Source organism: Plectrocnemia conspersa, unplaced genomic scaffold, assembly GCF_051122295.1.
Source record: "Plectrocnemia conspersa isolate PC_06_02 unplaced genomic scaffold, ASM5112229v1 ptg000001l, whole genome shotgun sequence".
Classification (NCBI taxonomy): Eukaryota; Metazoa; Arthropoda; class Insecta; order Trichoptera; family Polycentropodidae; genus Plectrocnemia; species Plectrocnemia conspersa.
The window spans coordinates 10,616,432-10,642,317 of NW_028277165.1; the positions used below are offsets into that span (position 1 = coordinate 10,616,432).

The 25,886-nt window shown below is 30.4% G+C and overlaps 1 protein-coding gene across 2 annotated transcripts in view; it reads left to right on the forward strand.

Moving 5' to 3' along the window:
- Positions 1-25,886, forward strand: part of LOC148238804 (homeobox protein Nkx-2.4-like) — a 49,566-nt gene that overhangs the window by 19,634 nt on the left and 4,046 nt on the right. For both annotated transcript variants that reach the window (XM_088192246.1, XM_088192257.1), the window contains exons 4-5: positions 11,151-11,246; positions 23,629-23,715. In XM_088192246.1, coding sequence (XP_088048372.1) covers positions 11,151-11,246; positions 23,629-23,715 — 183 coding nt within the window. The remainder of the gene's footprint in view (positions 1-11,150; positions 11,247-23,628; positions 23,716-25,886) is intronic.

The following is a 25,886-nucleotide window of genomic DNA, read 5'->3' on the forward strand; positions in this document are numbered from 1 at the left end:
TAAGATTATTTTAACGTTCCATCTATGTTTTTTTTGTCAAACACAAACAAACACAATGTCGCTTGATAAATATAATAAAAAGCCATCACATATTGATTATGCAAATTCGTTCGCACTCGACTCGACGCGCTGTCAAACGACATCGCCTTTCGCGTCGCTCGACAGCCTTTCGAAACGTAATGAATAAATATTAATTTCTCAATACTGCCTAAATGATTTTTTGTCCTCTACGATGCGAAACTTCGTCCGGTCAGTAGATAATAATTTCGTAAAGCGACTGAGAATTTGTAAACGGCCCGGCCCGTCGGAGGCGGCCTTGCGCAAACATGGCCACGTTGAAAAATGCCTTAAAAATACAAACAGCAGGAACGGCGAGGAGTGACAAAGACCGCAGTGTAAACACGACGAGGCCATCTTGAAAAATGTTGAATGTCATCCGACAGAGATGACCCTCCGATTCGATAATTTTCCATTCCCAATGGAAGGAATGAATATCGATTTTGCGTTCGAAAATTTTGCTTTTGCATAAAAAAAGCTTCAGCAGTTATATTAAAAATGGTTTAAATCAGCACATAGCAAATGTCTCAGCTCCTATAGTTTATGTGTAAAAATGCGATACAAATACGAGAAGCCTAATTTTAAATACACGTAAGTGCGTTCATCTCTCGAGATGAGAGTGAAATTCGATCTGAGAGATGCCGAAAGGAAAGACTCGACCTTTAAAACGGTCCATGAGTTCGTATAAGTATCAAATACCTCAACCAGGAAAAAAACTGGTAATTAATAATTAAAAAAAATACAAACAATATGGAGTAGTTTGTCATCACTCAGCGCTTCCGCGTACAGCCACCGTTTACTCGACTATGGTTATTAATTATGAAAATAATAGTCAATTTGAGTACGCCTGTTTGAACAGCAGCATTGTTGATCTTGGCTAAGTGCATCGCGGCTACTGGACGTTAAATTTTCGCTTATGAAAAAAAGTCAAGCACTCGAGAATCCGCAACGGTTCCCAACAAGCGCGCGCGGCGATCGACTGTCGTTGAGTCGGCGCGCGGTTTGAGAACCCTTCATTGTTTATGGAGATCAATTGTGCGACTTCAAATACTCCAAGCAAGCCAACGTTTGTGGGCTTAAAAGAGCGTAACCATTAAACGACTCTCCAAACAAAACTTGGCTGCTCCTTTTGGCGTGCGATACTCTACACGCGGCTCAATCGATATTCATATCGTAGAGTGATACGATTATGCTTGAGCCAATTTGTGAATGGAGATATAAATAGACATGTTGATATATAAATACGTATAATTTTCTATTGTATTAAATTTTTAATACGTGAGTACCGCAACTATTTCAAGTATATGCAAATATAAACAATAATAAACATAGAAAAACTCGATCGCAAAACATATTGGAACAAAAAAATCGTTTTTTTAATGAATATAAAAATTCACATTTGAATGTTTATTTTTATTTTATTAACCCTTTGAGCATTATCACAGTATATATACGGTGGTTTCTTTCATTGTTTTGAGGTACCCCAGATAGTTATAATATAATATAACAAAAGAAATAATATAATGAAACATTGTATTTATATAATATATTTAAATTTTATTTAATGTAAATAATTTTAATAGAAAATAATAGCAATAAATTAAAGTGATTGAAATAAATGAACATTTTATATTAATTTTATAGGGACATAATAGCGTAGTCCGTAACGTCTCAGACTAGCAACTCTGAGGTTGCGGGTTCGAGCCTCGGCAGCGGCACTCGATTTTTTATATATAAAAAAATGCGCTATTAAAAAAAAAAACCGGCCCCAGCTGCAGTGACACTTTATACCAAGGCCTTACCCTTTTCTTTATTCAAAAACTTGAATAAAGAAAATTGTTTTATACACTGTGGCAGGTCGTGCCATCCTGCTTGAACTACATGCCTTCCATACCTTCCACTTAACTCGCACGTAAGGTGCCCACAAGTTAGACTAAAATAAAGTTTAAAATAAACGATCATTTAAACTTAAATAAATTAATGGTTTAATTTTATTTTTTTTGCCGCTGAAAAGACTCATTTAGTTGTTGTTATCAAAATTGATTATAAATTATATAGCACATAATAATTATAATTAATAATATAGATGTCACCGATTCCCAGACTTTCAGTCTGGTGGTTAAAACTTATTTGTAGGTATTCGTTATGTCTGATTGACTTACTCAGTTGGTACAGATGTGTCCGTTGTAACGCACTGGGCTTACGCCTGGCAAGTTACAACGGAAGATTTCATATAAATAAATATATTTTTTTAAATATTGATAGTCTTTGAATTGATTTAAAAATCCACAAAAGTTAAAGAATCATATATAAAAAATATGTACAATACATTAACGAAATTTAATAATAGAAAAGTGTTTTAAAATAAATTATTAAAACATACTAAATTAGTATGTTTTAATAATTTATTTTAAAACACTTATTTTACTACTTTTTTGTATTAGTATTACTAATACAAAAAAGTAGTAAAATAAATCAAAGCAATAAAACTGTTTTTTTTAAATTTAATGTAAAAAATAATAAATAGATAACACAAATAATTATGGAAAAATTTGTCAAATTAACTCACTTCCAAGTGTATACTAACAAATTAACAAATGTATATAAATTACTCAAAGAGTTAATTAAAAATATATAACCTTCTCCGATCTTTCCGAAAGCCCCTTTTTACATCGTTTGCATTTTGATTTTTTCTCTCTAGGAAGTGTAGAACGATCGAAATAAATGATCGGAAGAAGCAAGGTCTGGAAAATGTTATGGATGAGAAAAACCCTTCCAGCTAAGTTCCTTGATTTTATGGTAACATTGGGACGCGCATTGTAGACAAATGCAAACTATTATTTTTACTTCCTCGTGTAAGCAATCCAGTTGATCACAATATAAGCTTGCTTAAGAATTTTATAATGCACAATCTCTTTGCAATTCCACCATACACACAAAATAACATTTTATACAGTGAGCCCCGGGCTTCGAGGTATGTTTTGCTACTTGACCTTTAGATAACCACTGTTCTACGTCGACTGTTGTCCTACAAAACCCATTTCTCATCTCCGGTTATCAAATGATCAAGAAGCTCTCGGTATATGCGAATACGCGTCAACATAGTTTCTTCGCTAAATTCGTGTGGAATTCGTACACATTGTCTCCAAGCCTTCCCAACATTTTAGATATGTCTATGCACTACTGAATTGGACTGGTTTAGTTTTTTGACTAGCTTTTTCCAGGATTAACTTCCATTTTTACGGTCAGGAAATCATCGTTTATCTTTGATTGTCTAGATTTTTTAAAACCATCTTTGACATTTATGTATATCCAATTAATCACTTTCTACTATACAATTGTTTTTTGGGTAATTTTTTAAATAAATTTATTTAACAAGCAATTTTGAATAAATTATTCACGTAGTTAAAGTTCTACCATCGTAAATTTTGGGGCCCAATTTTTGTTAAATATCAGAATATAGAGTCCAGATATTATTTATTTTATTTTTATTTTATTAATTTATTTAGCTTAATAGCTAATCTTTACATCTAACAAATTTAGTAAACATATATAAAAATATATAAAAAATACATAACAGAAAGAAAAAATATACAATAATAAAGACTTAATATTATAATATTTTATTTCTATATGTACGAAGGTGTTTTTTTATTCCATTTATAAAACCCGTTATATTTTTGCTGTTTCGGATTTCTCTTGGAAGACTATTATATAAATTAAAACCTCCGTACATAATTCCCCTAGCCGTACTCGTTTTCTTATACTTAATTATTTTTAAATTTTCTTTATTTCTAGTATTATATTTATGTACATCTTTATTTCTTATTAAATAGATATGCATCAACATAGATAAATACTGATAAATAATGATTTGAAATTAAAAAGCGACATTTATTGTGGGATTAACTAATGTATTTTAATATATTTCATTCCTATAGTACAAAGTTTTGCGCGCATTTAAATTATTTGTATAGTAGAATATTAGTTAGAAAAGTGCTTGTTAAGTTTAATTAATAATTATATAAACGAGGCGTTAGGAATATTAAATATGAACTCAAAATGTTCATTTTGAGATAAATGAATTTGGTTGAAATATAGAAAATCAAGTGATTTATTTTTGTGTTTTAATTTCGGTAAATTTTTCATATCTATTCAGAATTGTGTAATCGCATGAAAAATTATTTCATATTTTAAAAGATTCCAGTTATAAACTGTTTTCAATGCTAAAACTTTGCTTTGTTGCTCAGTGTAATATAATTTCATTAAATGACTCTCTACAAATCAATCTAATCATTAATATTCGAATACCGAATATATTCGCCTATTTTTTAACTATTTGTTATTCAAATAGTAGTCAAAATGTTCATAAGGTATTAGTTTTAAAATTTTTAAATATTTATAACAGCTATATGCATAACAACTAATAGTCAACAAGCAAAATAATGAAGAAAAAAACACTTTGCAATTGCCGAAATTTCATAAATTACTCATATATTCATATTCATGGCTGGTATTTTTTTTTTCTCTTTTTGTCTGTGTATATTTATTAGTAGTCATTTTGATAGCAGAAATTCAAAAATTTGGGAGTAATATTTTAAATTTGTTATTATTTTTCAAATTTAAATAAATAGTAGCTACTGTTTGTTGTTTTTTTTATTGTAACATTTTAATAACAGCAACTAAATGAGTCTTTTTAGCTGCATAAACAATAAAATACAACCACGAATTTAAAGTTTATAGCATAGAATGCTCGTTTATTTTAAAATTTATTTTAGTCTAACTTGTGGCTTAAGTGGAAGGTATGGAAGGCATGTAGTACAAGCAGGATGACACGACATGCCACAGTGTATAAAACAATTTTCTTTATTTAAGTTTTTGTATAAAGAAAAAGTCAAGGCCGAGGTATAATGTGTAATAATATTATCGTTGCTGAACGGAGTAAAAATTAAAGCAAAAAAAATATTTTTGACAATTTTCAAAAATTTATATAGAAACTCACAATACTAGTCCTTAACAATATAGTACAATTTGCGCTTATACGAAATCAAACTTTACGAGATTTACTTGCAATATTCTGAGAAATTAAATTTGTATATTTGTTTTATACATTCATATGTACCTACTACATAAATAAATAAATAAGTTCATCATTTCATATTTATTTTGTGTTTTTTAATAGAACACATTACAGACGAGCTTTCAAATTTTGCTTAAATAAATACTAATTAACGTTTTTAAAAAAATAGTAACTACTTCCCAAGCTAAATTAATCTGAAACGTTTATCAAAAAAAGTTAGAAACATGATTAAGAACATTATTTGGACTTCGTTAATACAAAAATCTGAATGGGGTTAATTTGTACGTTGTTTCGTCGAAACACGGTGTTTTATTGGTTTAGTATGTTAAAGGTTATTGATATTGAGCAGCAACTCTGCGTAAACGGCGGTTAAAGAGCAATGATCTGCGTGAACATTTAAAGGATATTTTATTTCATAAATAGATGGAATAAGTATGCTTTTAGATTTAGTAAAAATATTGTTTTACGCTTTACTTTAAATTTTGTTCTTATTAGGACACCTTTATATATGTTCAGTTCATTCACGCAGATAAATAAAGCTTGGGAAGTAGAAAATATTTTTTAAAAACATTAATTGGTACTTATTTAAGCAAAATTTGTAAAGCTCGTATGTTATGTGTATTAGAGTAAACGAAATAAATATGAAATGAAACACCTAAAATGATGATAAAATTATTTATATATTTATGTAGTAGGTACATACGGATGTATAAAACAAATATAAAATTTAATTTCTCAGAATATTTTCATTCAACATTACGTAATAGCAAATTCCTATTTTGTTAAATAAGGTATGAGAAAAAAAGATCAGAATTTGTAAATATACTCAAAATTGTAAAAAAAATATATTGCGTTCCAAAAAAAAAACGCTCCCGTGGCGCACCCTGCGTTATTAGAATATGTAAACGGCACAAAATATGTATAAATATTTACGTCATCGTATTAAACATTGGTCACGTAAAAATATTTGCACAACAGAATGACTTTGATCCAAGAAAGTCAGAAGCTTGTGCAAGCAACGAATAAATTACCGACGCAAATATCAATAATATAAATTATACATATATGTATATCGCTAGGTACCCTTCGATTTCAGATCGAATCACGGATCGGTTCTCGCAAACGCACTAATGAGACCCCGGGTACCGGTACTCGCGGTAGGAAGTGAGTCCAGAAGTCATTTTGTGTGTTCCTTGCCTACGATGGGTAAACACATCAAGAACGGAGTAAATAATAGCCCGCAAGACTTTTTTCGGAGACGTGCTTACAATTCATTTGCTCTGTTATAAGAGAAGTCAAAACAAATAGAGCATCTTGTTTGAAACGTGATTCAGCACGCTGTCGATTCAGAATACTCGGCTAAGTGCGTAAATTAATCATACAAATACCACGTTATATTTATTAATTTCGTTTTATATCAAATAATACATTATTGTTATTTTTATTATAAAACTTTACATATGTATTAATAGAATAATGTCAAATTACTTTCTCTTTAATATGTTTTTACGCCTTATAACAATTCCAGTTATAGAAAAACAGAGCTAATATATATCTTTAGAAAGAGAATTATTCATTTTGATACGTTTAATTATTATTGTGAAGTTCTTATGCAAAAAAATTAAAGGTAATCTGAATAGTGTGAATTATTTTTCGAATAAAAATGTTATGGGATGTGGTAGAATTTTCCTGCAATTAATTCAAAATTACAATAATAATAAGCAGTATTAAATATATTTTCTATAATTGATAATCTATAAAAACGTAATTTTAGAAGATCCACTAAATGCTGTTTTATAAAAATATCTAATCTTATTTGATCCTTGATTTAAAAACCACACTAAAAATAAAAATTAAAAATTGTTCTATATTGATAAAATGAATTTCGTTCTGCAAATTTTAATTCTGTTTTGACTTCTAAATGTACAGATAAATCGATTAGTATTATAAATTATAGACAGATTACAAGCAATTTTGCAATTTTTTTTTATACAACAGCTTTGTTTTGAATGATTCATAATTGAAAAAATAGTACTGCTGTTACTCCACACCGGACAATGTGCCTAATAAATTTTATTTTTTATAGTTAACGCGCACTTTCTATAATATTAAATATCGGTCTAAGGGCCGCAATGGCGGCAAACCTTTTAGAGCAAAGTTTATAAATGTATATTAAATTTAAGCTTGGATTCCAGGTGTAAGCCCAGCTATTTGACGCTTGTTTTCCATTTGGCGTTATTGCCCTTTTCATATAGGAGAGATGGTGGCAAAGTTTGTCTACATTTTGCGAAAATAATTGCCTCTGTTTTAATTCAGTTGATTTTAATTTTCCACCTCTCAAAATATTTATTTAAGATTTCAATTTTTAATTTATTCGCGATTGGTTTAAGACCGTTAGCACTAGTCAAAATAGCGTACATAGATCAACGAGTATTTTATATTTTTGGCATATACAAAATTAAGAGGATCGGCCCGAACAAACTTCTCTTAGGAACTCCAGCTGGAATTTTACGCGGTTCGAGTGTTCATTATTTAGTGAAAAGACATAGCTTCTTATTTTCTTGTTTTTGTATAGTTTATAAATCAAACCATCATGCCATACCGTTTCTAAAAATTTAAAACCATAATTTTAACGAAATATCTTTAAGTGATTTTTTAGTATTGGGATTTTCTATATAAATTGTGCTTAGATTTGCAATATTATTATTTTTGTTTATCGGGTAGATTTCGATGTTAGAAAGGGTATTTTAAAAGGTTTTTTAAATGCGGTTAAAATCGATCTGTACTTTTACATTTGAATTGAGTAATATCGTTTTTGTGGCAAAAATTTTGTTGTACGTTTTATTTTCAATTTGGCACACTACACATTGTTAATAATTAAAACTATACATATGTATAAATAAAACAGCTTTTGCAAGTATATATTTAAAAAAATATTGAAACACTCAGGCAAGACTCAAATTAATTACGAGAAAATAAATCACGTAAAAAATATATAATATTTATTTATTAGTATAATATATATTAATTAACATTTTAACATTAATTAGATTATACTTTGATGTAAAACTTTAATATGTTTGGATAGTTTTCGGTAGCTTTGTAATAATTTGAGTAAATACATTAAAATGACTGTTTAACTGTAATATGTTTTATTATTTACAAATTTCTGCCGAATTATCATTAAATATTAGAACTATATATTTTCCGGATTATGCTCTAAATATATTCAGCTGATCTTTTTAGGTGCTAAGTCCGAAACTATTGCATATTGCAGTTTGGTATACTTGAAAAATTAACTAAAAGCAAATCTCAGCGACACTAAAACCATGAAATAATTCGTAATAATAATAAAAGGCATAAATATTTTTTTTAATATTTACCTGAGTTATTTTATATTTTTAGTGTTACTTAATAGTAGCTGATTAAAAAAATGCAATTGAACAACGAATATAATTTTTTATATTAAACACGATTGGCAGTCGTAGAATATAATTTATTCCACACATCATATTGTATTATATTTCATCGCTGATATTTGACGGTATTCTATTTACACAGTCGACGATTTGTACACTCCGGGTGGTGTTAGGTCTCTTTGGCAAGCACGAAGCTCTTGAAATATGTCAGGTTAAGTCAGCGACCAGCTCCGAGACGGGTTCGCCGAGGTAGCTTGTTGGTTTAAGTTAAATTCACTGTACTAACGGTCAACAAACGTTGGGAAATACGTACGTACATTTCGTGTTTGAAATTATTAATGGCAGAAGCTGATATGTCCTTGGGTCAATATTTGATCACGATGATTGGAAGCGGATGATCATTTGACGTTAATGCTGTGATTATAGCGTAACCCTAAAACGAGGCCGTGGAAACTGGTCTAGATAGTGCCTAAATTTATATATATGATATGCGGTCACGTGTTCTAATTATTGACTCAGTAACGCTTGTGACGTCGTAAAACGGTTTCATTAGAAGCCTCTCCTTGAAAGAACAGTTTTTTGTAGATCAGCTTCAACAATGTTACTCAATCTTTTTTCATCAAAAACAGATGGAGGTCTGAGGGGCTCGTTTCCATAGTTAATATCGCTAGAACGAAATTTTTAAAAACCTTACAGTTCTCTGACTAACAAAACCATCGCCAAATCACAAATTGATACTTCTGCGTCGCATTGTGTTTTAATTAGAACAAAAATATAATCGATGCTCTAGATTAGAATAATAACTTATAAACGCTGAAAATTGATCTCTTCTCATCGATCATTTACACTATATTTAAATGCCCCAATCCCAAGAAAATTTGCGCCAGCTTCTGGTACGGGGATGGTGTGTTTGCCACCACGACTCCACCACCTCCACGGCAACTCAGTACCGGCTGCATTGAGAGCAGTGCAAACAACCCCTCGCGAGCTGTTACCGCTTCTGTTTGCTCTCCCCACACCCCCAAAATATCCCACCATTGCGATCACGTGACCAGCCACCCTGATTGCATTGCCAGTCTCGGTTCGAAAGCGAGTTCCAAATACGATAGATTCGGCAGCGATATTGCGAATTTGCCACTACTGACTGTACATATTTTAGTTTTATTAAGGATATATTTTGCATTCTTTCAACTTTTATTGCTGTAGCATCACCACTACATTTTCACGGGCCTCCACTGAATTTCGGAAAATTTATAATAATTTTAATAAAATACAATTTATAATTAAGAAAATGGCAAAAGTTTAAACGGTTAAAACAACCCTTATGCTATACAGAAATTTTACACTATTTTTTGCTGTAAAAAATTTCGCAATCATAAAATAAAGTTTAATTAAAATACTTTCATGAGTCGATTAATCGTCTTCACACCTGCACCACCTCGCATTTCAAAACATAATACATACTAAAACTTAACACAAACAAGATACGCATATAATCATCACGATAGTCAGCTAAAAATGTCACTAAATTTTAATTATAGAACGCAATATTTTTAAATTGAAATGGTAAATTCGTAAAGTATTTTTATTTCTATCTATATCATTAGTTATCCGCTAAAAGGTCTCGCTTTTATACTATCTAATAAAGCATTGCTTTTGACCAATATTGCATTATGATCAGAACGAACAAAAAAATATTCACATTTGCCAATAAAGAAAATTTAAAGAGCTAAGGAATTGTTACGATGTTATCATTATGAAAGGCGTTACAATAAACAGCTAGTGATACATTCTTAAAACAACCAAATTGTCGACTAAAGATTTTAATTTCAATATATTTATTATTTTTAAACTATTCGTATTCTATATCTATTCCTTTACATTTATAATAAAGCTTTTAATTTATAGATTAATATTACACAAACTTTAAATAATGTTTTGTATTTTATTAAAACGTGTAATATTATTTCTGCGTACTAATTAATATTGTAATAGTATTAACTAACGAATATTCGGAAAATCTAAAGATATTTTCTATTTTACATTTTCAAATGTTTAATCAACTCAATAATTCTGATGTATTTGTAAATATCTAGAGATTTAGTGGAAAGCAAATCTCAGAAAAAACTTATATATCTAGTTTTGTTACTTACTTAACTGATAATCATCAAGTGTTAATTAAGACAGGAACTAGTTATATTATAGATTATATATATTTTTTTACACATGATAAAATTAAATGTAAATGTTACGTTTGAGCGTATTATATTATTAACCCGTTTTATTAACTTAGAGTTCTAAGCTTATTTTTCAGTTTAAATTATTGAAGTATATGTATTTATAATATATTTATTTATATCGCGTTTAGTGCAAATCTATCCCTTTTCCATTAGAATATTGGAGGCACTTGTTGAGGGCTCTTTGTTTATATTTGCTCACCCTCTGTGGACCTAGCCTCCGCCCCCGTAGCTTCGAGCCCCCACGGCAGGTGCCCCCATTTAGATAAGCAAACACCGAAGGGATATAGCTCGCGAGAATATTTAATATTTTATTGCACATTAGTCATCATTATATTTTGTTTTTCTTTCTTTCAGGTTTACGAGCTGGAGAGGAGGTTTAAACAACAAAAGTACCTATCGGCGCCTGAGAGAGAACATCTAGCTTCGTTAATACACCTGACACCCACGCAGGTAATAATGATTTATTTATTGCGACATGATATTTGTTTCGCTGCATCGACTAAGAGTGTCATGCAAAATGGCACTCCTGCCACCTCCTCGTTTACATCCTCTTCAAAGCAAGAGGCCATTCTACGGATGCTCGACACGCCGTCGACATTTTCGATGATTTGTGAAAATAACTGTCGACGAGCAAACATTTCGTAATGCTCGTGCCCGATAGGTAGCCCAATGAAAATTGTCTAATTTTTTCTTGTTTGCTAAGACAAGATCCAAGGCTGGATCTCAATGTATGAGACCAGTTGTCTGTCATTGTGGTTTTTAATTTCACAGTAATCGAAATGAAATATTTACATATCGATATGTTACTTACGTGTATTATTTTTTCTTCATTCATTGAGACAATCGCTCGAATAAGTACAATAACACAAGTTTAATTGTGAAATATATTTGATTTAACGGTTTCCCATTTTACTGATTTGTGGATACATCAGATGGTATTTTACACCAATCTTGAAATAAAATGCTGTGTATGATGCGGATCGTTGACGTCAACAATCAGTAACGAAAAATTTCTCTAAAAGCCAAGAATAATCTGCTTAAAAAAAAACTGGTAGAATGAAGGGTAATGAGGAGATTTTTAAAACGTAGAAATATGAGCAATTAGTAATTTTTTGAATTAGCAGAATTAAATTGTATCATGTAAATTGAATTAATTATGAAGAAATACAACTTGAGCCGCATAAGTTATTTGCTAATTGAGGCAAATATTACTATCGCAAATAGTTCTTAGATAGATCTTGCAGTGTAAATATTGTTTGCAATATATTTATTATATATTAAAAATAAAGTAGTGCAACTCAAAAAATTCCACCGACACTTATTCAAACTACTCGTATTGTGTCCTATGTTCTAACTTTTCAATTTGCACAGTACAAGCTTATCTTGGCGAGTATCCGGGGGCGCTTTCCATTTAGCTAATATGACCGGTCGCGGAAGGCTGCCAGACTTCATCTCGCGGCCAAAGTGCTCGGCAAACAGCCGGAGATGGTTCCATTACATATTTTTGTTACAACTTAATACGGTTCCGCTATGAAGTTACATCCCCTTCTTTTATTGCGATAAATGTTTACTCACCTCTGCAAATACCGGGGTGACGCGAGTCGCGATACAAATTCTCAGAATGAACATGACGATTGTCGATTTTATTATGACTGCATCTTTAACGAACAATGCGCTAGCGCAGAGCGTTCCAAACCTTCCAAACTTATTTAAAATTGTGTCAATGTTATCGGTGGCTCTGAAAGTTGATTATAAAGCTCAATTGTTCGCTTATTACCGGTATCATAAATAATTAAATAAATTGCATATAATACGTAAAGTTGAATTAATAATTCAAATGGCTTAGTATTTGATGATTAAATGTTAGCTAAAAAACGTTAAAATTGCTTTTTAGTATACTTCCATTATGAAAAAGGATCGATTTAAATGTATGCTTATAATATTAGGATAATTTTTTTCACTATTTGGCCTCAATTTTTCGTTGCCAAACTATTATTTTTCTTTGAAAATTATACAGAAATTTAAGTATAGAATGGTTCTTTATGTTTTTTGCCAAAAAATATTATTTCCGTTATTATTTATTATTAAAGCGTTCCGTTATTATTTATTTAGTCTTTCATCATTACGTTTACCGGTTTTAAAGCAATATCCATTATTAGTAATCATAATAGAAATAAATAAAAAAATCTAAGTAGTGTGCGTAATACGCAAACAAGCAAACAACTTGGAAGGCTTGGAAGAGTCTGGTCTAATTTATCTAATCATTTATTTAATATAAAAATGCTTCATAATAAATTTTAGGTTGTTTTACATTATATAAAATAGTCGATTTTTTAGTGCGATATAAATACAATTTTTGTAATCAAAATATGATCCATTTAAAGAAATGGTATCTTGTAAACGATTTGTGAAATCGGCAAATGCTTTAAAATTATCACTTTAAAATCAATCAAAATATTATTTTTACTACAATTAAAATAATCAAAATATGCTTTATTTACAAAAATAGTAAAAATTATAAAATAATGTGATAATTTAAGTATATTTCATTGCTATGTTGTCTTTAGCCTCTAAAGCAATATTTGTTTTGGTATTTTGTGCTTGTATAAGGTTGATCTTATTGTAGTCACCTATATACGAGATTAGTAGATTAGTGTGGTTTCGCGAAATATTTTTATAATATTTTCTGGTATGATAATGACGGTGATCTTTAATTGTTGGTATTTGAAAGCTAATATGTATTTTTTTTAAGATTAGTTTAAAACTGGTGTTTTTGGCAACTTTTATGAGTTAGCCAAGAATATATTTTGTATATTGATTTGTTTGATAATAATGAATTGAATGGGTTATATATTAAGATTGTTTGATCTGAAAAAATCTCACGAAGATTGATTATGCATTTGCAACCACACTTATATATTCCCCCGCAAAACCATAGAAGTAATTGTGGAATAGAAATAATTTGCTGAGCTGTCAAGTACAGTTATGAACTGTTTAATAATGGTCCTGACAGCGGACGCCTGCCGGACAGCGGATTTGCATTGGGCCGGATTAGGCACAGAATCTAATAAATAACACAATAAAAAATATCGTTTTACTGAATTAGATTTTTAAATTAAGAAGAGACTAATGTGGCGTATATAAGGGTCACTTATATTAATTATATTATCATACCTTGCTTGATAATTAAACGACATTTTTTCATATTTATTATGCGTTAAAAAATATTATTTTTTTCCAATTAAAAATATGCATTTTATTATTTTAGTGCAATACTTTAATATTAATTCTCATTGAGGACCTGGCCACAATGCCGTCCAATCTCGTGTTATGACTGGTGTTAATAAACAATGAGGCTTTATAATATAATCTGGGCATTATCACAGCGGCGGCGCCGCGTGGGGCTTAGCGCTACGCCCCCTCGACACTTGGTCAAATTCAGTACGACCAGTCATAAACAGTTCTCCTCGATCTTTCACGGTGGACTGCGACAATAATAAAAAGGGGGCTTTTAATATCGTATCGAATAAAACTAAACATGCACACGTTCCGCGTTAATTATTTATAATTCAATATTACCCTTTTAACAGAATTATCGTCGCGTTGGCTAGACTGTTTGATTGCTTTTTTAATTGTGGTCCAAATGCGCAGAATTCCGTTCATCTCAGACCGCGCGCCCGCGAATCTCCGCCCTCACACGTTCCTCATTACGAGCGGCGTTCGCGGCGACCCTCGTCGGCCGTCATCGAATAATGATGGCTTCTTGGGGGGCATTGTTCAACAGCCAAGTGAACAACCGACATTTCGCTTTCATTATTATTTGACAATCACAAAATTGCCAAAGCGGGCGCGTTTCCTCGTTATGCGAGCAGAACGGAGGGGTAGATTCGTCGGGACGCTTGATTGGGGTAATTATTTATGAAGTTCGAATTTAACTTAACCCCCAGATGCGCAGAATATATACTTTAAAAAGGTTTCTTAATTTATTTTTTTTGTGAGGAAGGTATTAAAACTTATAAAAATAGTATATTAAAATAAACAATAAATCATATTGCTTTAATAATTAAAAGAAAAACAATCGGAGTTATAACATAGTATTTTTCAATAACGTAATTTTGTTTTTGTACTATACACAAAATTAGCTAAAATATAAAAAAAAAAATAACTGACTACTAAAGGGGCCTTTGGGGCGTAAAATTAAAAAAAAATATTTTTTTTTTGAAAAGTTTTACGAATTTTGTATGTTGATTCTAAGACTTCTTGAAGTTTTGTTTTAGTATAATAAAAAATATTATAGCAAAATCGATTTCAAGTCAAGGTGTTTATTTTAGTTAATATGTTAATTTAACTATTTAAATAAATATCAACAAAAAAAACGACCTTGTGTATTTTATTAAGTAAGCCGAAAGGATATAGCATACACTTCTATACAGATTAGGTATTTTTTAAATTTCTTTCCACTAAATATCAAGGATGTATCCAAATGAATTCGGAATAGGTCAATTTATATGTAAGGTTTTCATTTCGGAAAAATCTTCTTATGTTTTGAAAAGATTCAATATCAGGTGAATATGACGGATGTTTTAAAACTTATAATTCTGATTAAATTTAATTAATTCTTACTTTAGGTATTCCAGTATTAAAAACGTTTTTTAATCAAAATAATGGTTTCTAAAAACCGAAAAATTCTAATAATGTTGTGTAAAGGTCGTCATTGACTATTAAAAGGTAAAATGTTCATAACTAAAATAATATAAAAAAAATATATATTTATTTTACAATACTAACAAAATTTGTATTTTACAATTATTTTTTGATTTAAAATCTAGTGTTTTCTTTATAAATTTGTCAATAAACATAATTGTACTTTTCTTTTTCTATTTTTGACAGTGTGGAGTTTTAAAATGTTGGATATTTTCAACTATTTGATTAGTAAATGCTAAAGTAATGAATTAAAAAGAGATGGAAAATTCAATACGTCATTAAAAAAGTCCACAGCTGCATTATATTAACTCGGAAATATGAGTTATTTCTAAAATTTCAGCAAATACATAATGCATTTTTTTATAATTTTGTATGCCACTGCTTCTATAGGCAATAGATATCATAAATAACTTAAAAATAATAAGATAAATTTCGCAAAACAAATAAAACACAATGAGCTATAAATACTGCAGCTGCATATTGGGGGAAAAATTTAATAATGAGTTATATAATGAAAAGTTTAATAATGAGTTATATAATAAACTGTGTATTTTTCTATTGCTTTTCGTACGTAAGAAATACGCTCTACATTGTACTCATATTCTCCCACAATAGTTAAAAAAATTGGCAAGATCCTTATTGACCATATTCTTGATTGGCAAAGTTTTGTCAGCTTCTTCTTTATTTTGTTATTTATTAATTTATTGTAGATTAATCAATTCTTCACCTGACAAAGGTTCCGAGTTTAATGAATCCATATTATTAACTAATTCAGTTGTGATAGTTTCAGGAGTTCGAAATCCATAAAATCTTTCAATATTTTAACTGAAGCCGGTTCTTCTTGTTATATAAAATATAAAAAATACAAAAAAAGATCTTCTACATTAAGTAGTAATTTATATCGCTATTTAAAATATATAACCTGTGACATGACTAACGTTTTCTTGATTTGGTTTAATACGGCAAATGGTTAAATATTCATGATTTTGTACCTATTATAAAATTATTGCAAGGTTATTAAATGTAATAAAAAAATAAGCATTATGTAATACAAATATAACCATGATGAACTGTTCAACTGTATTTACAGCGATGACATCAATGTGTGCGAATCTACTCCTGTAACATAACATACGTTAACAGCGAAGTATAATGATCCTTAGAAAAAGAATTTATATTTACAAATATAAATAAACACGGTTGAGCTTTTATATTTATTATACTTTTCCTACATGGTTATAAATTAAAATTTAACTCATTGTTTTCATAGTGCTCGTGAAAGATCCGCTTGATTACCTAATATGTATCACAGGATGTTCAATATACGGGTATGGAGGATACGATCATGCGGGAACACGATGTTTAAAACGAATCTTAAGGAATATGCAAATTAATTAATAAAACTACATTTTAATATTAATAAATGTTCGATTCAATAGCTATATAATTGTACAAAAAGTTTTAAATAAAAAAAATATGTTAACCCTTGTCGAACACGTGTTCAAGATGCTTTCATTGTTCATGCACTTCCTTGGAAGAAGAGTTAATCAACGCGCATATCCTGTATTTAATAAATTGCATAGTTAAACAGACTCAATAAGCGCATAAGGGTCCGCCCTTATCAATTGAATAATGGCCGCCGGAAAAAAACCGTCTGCGGCTTAAACACACGTTACACAATTGAAATCGAATTGTAATATTTAGAAGCATTCGTGCTTAGGGTGCCGTGATTAATCCCACGTGGGAACTCGCGAAGCGCCCCGCTGTCCCAGAAAGGAGGAAATCTTGTCTAATGAGGCGGGCAAATCCAATAATTTGACCTTAGTTAAAGGTCTTATAATTCCCTTCTTCGGGACCAACGTCCATTGTTCCACCTGTCTGCATGTCAATAATGCACGCTCGACAATGGGGTACCGAAAGACATTTTTTGCCATTTCGGCGTACAGGTAGACTTCCTATGTTCCTATTGTTGGTTTGGTTTGCGAAAAAAATGCATATTATAAGTAAATATGATAAAGTCCCACATTAGAGTGCAACTCACGAACTTAAAAATTAAACAACATCTACACTTTTTAACATATCTGAAAGGTATCGTAAAATAAGTGAGAATCGAATATACATTTTAAAAATACGTTGTGCAATAAACTGAGTTCTAAACTAAATAACTAAGTAAAACAAACATTTTTCAGCAAATATTCTTTTATTTTTAGAAAACTTTTCTTATATTCTTGATTGCTCTCTTCTTGAACTGGTGGGCCTGATAAACTTTTCTTCGACTCTTTGTTTTTTAAGTATCATGGGTTTTCAAATAATACTTAATTATTATTTTATAGAAGTTTCTATATTTTATAAATATTTTGACCTCTCATCCAACACATTTCCTACGATATTATAATTCCTCAATTTATAATTAAAAGTGTATGATAACAAATTAACAATAATTCTAAGATTCTATAATATATAATTGTATGTATACTGATTCAACATTGCTTTATACAATTAATAAATATATTATAGAATCTAGTTATATAATTATTGCATAGAAAATTAATCTTTGGAAAGAATTCCAGATAAATATATTTAATAAAAGCGTATCTTTTCGTTGGTTTATATGTGAACATCTTGATTCCAAAATCCTTAGTATTTACAGGTCCTGGGAAAACAATGATTCTGGGCCTCATGACAAAAATAGCATTTTATTTATTTTTTATCATTGTAATATAATTTCTTGAATAAATAATAATAGGTACGAGTTAATCCTTTCTATGCTACAAATAAAAATAAAAATTAGTCACCGTTGCGACATATTTTCTGAAATCATATTTTATGCGAAATATTTTAATTAGGCATTAAAAATTTAAAAAATATCTACTCATAATATATATCTGATAATTAGTCTGTTCAGTGTTGCCATATAGTGAATTTCCAGTCCAAGTCAAAAGCAATAAAATAGTGCCATCGCAGTGAAAACGCTCGATTATCAAGCGTTTATATTAAAAAATTTAATACAATATTAAAGAGAATCGAATAAGGCACATCTAAACCAAATTTTGCCCAATAGGAGAGCGCAAAAAACAATTATCACTTCTCGGAAGGCAAAAATTCACGTCAAAAGCAATAAAATCGTGCCGCCGCCGTCGCAGTGGGAACGCTTCATAGACATTTGTGCTTCATAGACATTTTAGAGCAGCATATTAGCGCCTATCAGTTAAATTATATTTTTGCTAGTAGAAATATATATCAACTGGTGAAAATGTATTTCGACTTTACTAGTGAAAATATAACTTATAACAAAAAATACACATTCATTATATTACATTACATTTATACATCGGATGTAAATAAATAATGATAAGTATGTAAATATATATGTATATTACTACATATAGAAAAGTTGAAATCATATAATTTTACTAGCACCTGCCAGATAATTTATATTATCACAGGTAAAAAAATATATCTACTTGTGAAAATGTACCGATATGATTTTATTTAAATGACATATTTTAAAAAATATTTTCGGGATTGATTCAAGACTGTTTTTTCTAGATTTTATTTTATGAATAACCATATGAAAATGAATGTATTATATATTATATTTATTTTGCTGCATTAAATCCAGTTGTCAAATTACCAATAATACAATTTATAAAATCATTAAATTTATATAGTTCAGCTGGTGCTGTTGTTGATTTTTCTTTATTTATTTGCTTTTTCCTTAGATATTCGATCTGAATTTTTAGAACGAATATCTAAATTTACTGATACTAATTTATATTCTCTCATGTCTAGTATATTTTAAAAGTCAACACTAATTTGCAAACAAATTTTAACACAAAAGGAGCGCGCCAATTTTTTGGGGTACAATCTGTCCCTTAGAATAATGATGTTTATTGTTAAAGTACTTCTAGAAAGTGTGTGGTTTTGAAGGCAATGTTCCGCCCATTTTATTTATCGTATGTATTAAAAATTGCTAAAGGAATTTACACCTGAAATACACCAGTACCTACATCTCAAATAGTTGTAGTTTGTTTCTGATTCATTATTTGAGTTCGATTTTTGCTATTTTTGGAAATATATTTTTGCAACGAGTTTTTCCAGAGTCGGAACCCTCAAGGAGAACGGGCCCCAGGAATTTGCCCCCCTTCCTCTCGGCAGGCCTGAGTATATATGTAGTACATGTATGATGAGAAGTAAAAACTATTGCATTGACTTCAATCAAGTCAAGCCTCATACTTGTACGCCCCAAGTCATGGTGATCATACGTGATGTAGAATTTGACTCTTGAAGGGTGGTATATTGACTAACAACCCCTATTCGAACGGGGCGGAATCGTCAAATTATTATTTACAAGAGCGCAATCGTAAAGAATGAAAGAAATCTCAAAGATTGCTCGTTGAGATGTGGTTACTAATTAATCTGGGGGACGCACGATCGACTTGAATGGGCCCCCAGCTTTTGCGAGGTGCCCCGCGGGGCTCTGCCACGCTTCGCTGGGCCCCCCGACGATCTCTGGGAATCGACTCATATTCGTTACTCTTTGAGCGAACCAATTATTTCCATATGAGCTTACTTTCCCAAAGATTTTTAATAAACATATATTTAAAATGTAGAAGCGCCGATTTAGTTGAAATAATTCCGTCAATGTCACGGACGATTATTTTCAATGTTTTTATAAGTTTAGTTAAGATAACAATGGGAGTTCAAACCCCTGATAAATGGGGGATTAAAGGTGTCTTGAACAAATATTATTACAACGTTTAACTTGTTGCCAACGCTGACGATTCTGACAATGCTGTCTGCCGTAGTTAAAGGGACAATACAGGGTGGTCCGTCAGCAAATGTTGCGATTAAGATTTCTCTGAGGGTTTTTTTTATTCTAAAGCAGTCCAGCCGACCAAACGAGCAAACTCGTCAGCTCAAAAGAAAGGCGGTTAATAAAGTGTCCTCGTGGTCTCTTTGTGGGGCCAAAGTGGGCAGGAGGAAAGTGCGGATCTCGAGGCGAGAAGCGGCTCTGAAAGCCGCGATGACGATGATGATGATGATGACGATGACGGTGATGCAACTATTCATAATGCCATTGATCCCGCGACCACTCGCCGTAATATGTTTGCGTGCCTTTGCAGTTCCCCTGTAGTCCAGCTCTTAGTAGGACACCGACACTTCTCAAACATGCAGCAAACACACTGTTCCATTAACATGTGAAATATTATACTAATGTAATGCATTTTTGTATAAATAACCAATATGCATACATTAAAATAAAAATATGGATAAATACTTTCAATATATAAATGACTTAGTTTCAAAAATGTACTATTGAAGAAAATAAAAAGCCCACTTTATTGATATCATGAATAGTCTACTATTATTGATTTATTTATTCTTTGGTAATATTGATGATATAATTTATTATCATGATCATAAATCACAATTAGTGTAGCGCTATTTTTTTCGGCAATATTTGGGTTACACTTCAATACGTAGCCTCACAAGTCAAGACACACATACAATTATCACGATAAGGGTTATTAATAGCCGTTTTTTTCTCTGTTAGATTTTTTAACCTAATAATAATCAATTGAAGTTACAAGATGCAAAATATTTATATTCGAGTCCTATAAATATTGAGTCCATTGACCTATCCTTTTCTGTGTTAAACAATGAGTATACGTGTAACTACCTCTATAAGTATTCGAAAAAACATGTTCATATTTTAGATATTCTTCCGTGATACATTTACATATTAAATAAGATAATTTAAACATATAAATAATTAGTGAAAGTAATAAAAATAAGTATTCTGTCAACAAAATCAAGTATTAATTAGTGTTCTCAATCGAATATACAAATATTCGATTATTCGAATTATGTGCCTGATTTTTAATTACATGAATATTAGAATAATTGCTCGAATATTCGTGAAATATTCGTTTATACCATCTCAAATGTAATTTGAAAAAATCTTAGAATAAAAAAAATTGTATACTTAAGCAACACAGGTAGTCTTATTTTCTCTCAATATACCCGAGTGACTAGTTCCGCTCCAAAATCCATATTACTTTATGCACCTTTATTTTGTATCGAAATGCGAGACAATGAGACGCTTCTTCTTAAGAAAAAGTGCTTTTACGCTTAGAAAACCATTTTTGAATAAAGTGATTATTGCCGGTGCTAACTATGACCGAAATTCATAGAATTCATTCGTTGAACGAAACAAAATTTTGCAATTTTCAACACTTCAAAAACAGCTGTTCTTTACGTATAACATTATTAGTTATTGTGTATACAATAAATTCGATAAAATTATGAATTTAAAATGTTCTATCAATTTTACTAAATTAATTCAGTCGCAGCTAATTTTAATTTTGGTGATTTGAAAATGCTGAAATGACGTCGCTGTAATAATAAATTTAGCATTTTCGTTTCGACACTCTCACTAATCAGTAATACGCACGTCATTGCGTTAAGCATATAGGCGGCCCTCGACTTTCGCACATAATTGGTTCCTGAAAATGTGTGCGAATGTTGAATGTACGAAAGTCGAGGGAAGTAAAAAAATTGAAATTGTGTGTATTTTCAAATATGTATTTATCAAGTAAATATAAGATGTTTAAGAGGCGTTTAAGAGACAGTGGGGTTTGCGGGTGTCTCTTTTAAAAAGTTATCAAGAGTAAACTGTTTTCCACTATTCTTTTTATTTTCTTCATATAGTATTTTATAACATGCTATGTTTTTATTGATCGCCCCACGCACTTGAGATATGCGTTCTCCATTGGGATCACAATCTTCCATAATATTTAAAAACTTGTCAAGGTGCGTGAAGGCTTCATTCATATTTATCATTGTTAAAGAGTTTTCGAAAATAAGCCTGTCTCATCTACATTAAATATTTGGCTAGAGGAATATTCTACATCTTCAATAATTTTGGATAATTAGGAAATAAATTATTTTGCAACATCTTTATCCGCATCAGCCGATTCTCCAGTAAATTTAATATTATGAAAAGAATACCTCATTTTAAAATTGTAAAACCAACCGTTACTTGCTTGAAAAACCGTGCTAAAATATTTTTTAATCTATCCTTCCAATCTTTGTGCAAACTAAGAGCTTTTGTTTGAATAATTGAAATACTCAAATGAACATCTTTTTGATGTTGGTCATCGATCTACGATGACAAAGATTTTCATTTCATCCATGTTTTTTTTGTTGTTGTGTTTTTTTGGAAACATATCATTAAAGATTGTGGAAATATATATTTATTTTCCACAATTTTGAACGTATTCTTTAATTCTATTTTTATTTTGCAAAATTGAACATATCGTAGACCTGTTTGTATCATACGAACGTCCGATTGAAGCAAAAGATTCACCGCTATCAGAACGTTTTAAAAAAAAAAAATTAAAAAAAATGTTTTTTTTTTAATGTGCGAAATAGCGAATTGTGCGAAAGTCGAACGTTCGAAAGTCGAGGGCCGCCTGTATTTTATAAAAAAAATAACTAATGATCAATTAAAATATTTTGAACTAATTGTTTAAATAAAATGAAATACGAAAATATTCGAATACTTCATCCATTTTTTATTTAATATTCGAATAGTTGAAAACTACAAATAATTGAGAGCCCTTGTATCAATTCACTAATGCAGTCAATCGTAGGAATGTTGCCAGTAAGATTTTGCCGCCTAAATAGGTTTTCAATATTTAAAAAAAAAAAATATTTGGTATTTTCAACTTGAGATAAAATTTTATTATTTCGTAATATTATTCGTGCTTTTAAATTTTAATATACACATCTTTAAATATGTTGAATAAAAAAGTATCATTATTTTAAATTAAAATATGTAATAAAATATTTTATTACGTATTTTAATTTAAAGTAATAAGAATAACTAGTGATAATAATCTTCGACACAGTTTGAGAGTCTCGGCGAGTGTGTAAATAATGCAGGTGAATACGAGAGGGATCTGGAGTCTTCTTCATTTCGCCACGCTCGCTCTCGGTCCGCAGGGAAATGGTTTCAATTCTTGAACTATCCTCCAACGAGAGAATATGAACAAAGCCAATGGTTCACAAGCGATCGCAAATCTCAATGGCAATCTTTAACACTATTTTTGTTTTGTTACAGGTTAAAATATGGTTTCAGAACCATCGATACAAATGCAAGAGGCAAGCGAAAGAAAAGGCGATGGCTGAGCAGAACCAGCACAATCAGGTATCTACTGCTTTTATTACATTGTCTAGAGATAGTAATTGGACTAATTATATCTAAATACGTATGCTGCAGTCAAAAGTTCGTAATTAAAACGCGAGCGCGTTCAAAGCCTAACTGGCGTTTACGAGGCCCCTTCAAATACTTCAGTGTGCTATATGTACAATGTGACGTATTATATATTTAGATTATTACATATTTATTAGAGATAAAGACATTTATGTAGGTTGAAAAATTATATTTATATGCAACATTTTCTTATGCAATAAATAAATAGTCATTTGGTCAATGTAAGCAAATACACCCTGTATGCATATTGTGTTTTAGAACCATCCTATCGTCTGGTAGAATATGTGTATGTGTGTATGAAGGTTCAAACAAGCGAGCGTATCCACTTGATACGAGGTAGCCAAGCTAGGGAGAGACGGGTAGATCCTGGAACGTTTCCAGGAGTGACAGCCTCCTGTCTACGGCAGAGGTACTTTTCAAGTATCCGAATAACGCTTCCGAATTAATGAAGAAGCTACGCTTGCTCATTGCTCGAGTTTAATATCGACGTTCACCGCCATCTTGTCGGTATACCTATGCTAATATAGTATATATTATTATGTACGAAACCAGCAGGCGCTATCAGAATCAAAGTGAACATTTTTAATTTTCATACCAATTTTTATTAGAAAGAGGGAAAAAACATAGCCGGATCTAGGCGTACCTATTTACCCAGCGTTACATCATTTTTATCGTTCGTATATACCAATCCGGATGCTGGACACTGCTAAAACCAGTTTTTTTAATAATCAATATTGAACATTCGCGTATACAGATGGAGTAAAAAATATCATTTGATTCTACTCTATAAGATGTTTTATTCTGCCGTATATATACATATATAAACCTATATACAGAAGGGTATATTTATCTCTCGTATGGTATTTATTCATCTCGAATTGAATGGAAAGATCATTGCAGCGATACTATACAAACATCTGTTTGGTTCGCTTTTAAACGCATAATGTCAGTAGAATTAGAACTGCTTTTTAATGTGATACAAAACAAGTACGAACACAAATTGACGTTTTAACGCAGGGATAATCCTATTTGCTCAAGTTGAATTTTATAATCCCTGAAAACCAACAGATTAAGCTGTTCTCGCCCCAGGCATATGCAAACAATTTGCATCCAATTGGATGATGTGTTAAATGGGCGATATCTTCCAACCCCTCGAATCAAATCTAAATCCTATATCTGATGGGGTGTCCTATATATAAGATTGACGATTCGCCCTTAGAGCATTTTGTTTCTTCTATTCATTGGGAAAGACTTTACCGAAAGTGTCATATGGAAAAAAATCCAAGTAAGATAGCAATTTTATTTTTATATACATACTTAATACTAAAAATAACTTTTAATTAAATATTTTAATATTACTATAAAATATACTATATTGTTGATTGATTTAAAGTCAAGTTTTATTTTTTTAGTAATTATTATGGATCTAAAATAATGTCACATAATTGATTCATTTTATTGTATAATTTTGGCTTGTATTAATTGGGTCAGTAATTATTAAAGAGCTTATTTTTTAATTTAACGCTTAGTCATAGCTACATGAAAGGAAAAAAAATATTAAATGAAAAAATAAATTAATATTTTTTTCGTCGCTATTTGCGCTGATATCGAAACTTTACTGATAGTTTCTCAAAAATTTATTGCTAGCTTATGACAATGTTACAAACCTTTTATAGTTTTTAACGGACCACATATTGATAATATTACTTTCTTTTAAATAACCTCTTTTTATTATTGTTTTAATTTTTGGAAATACAATTTTAGAGAAAAGGGACTTGTAAAGTTTAAAGTTTATTAAAACATATTTAAAAATCTCATGTAAGACTTATTTATATTATTTGAATTCTGGGATTCAACGCAATTATTTCGGCAGTGACGAATCTGCAATTTTCACGAATTCGAAGAAACTGTTGTTTTATCAGGTTAATCCAAGTGAAACCGAGTTTTTGCTACTCTAATATTTCACTTAAAAGAACAACGAAAAAATAACTCAACATATCTGTTTATATTATATAAGCACAAATTTATTCATGTAATAAATCATAATTAACATAACACATCACTTGATATTTTAGCCCTTAGTACAGAGACATGGAAATATTTTA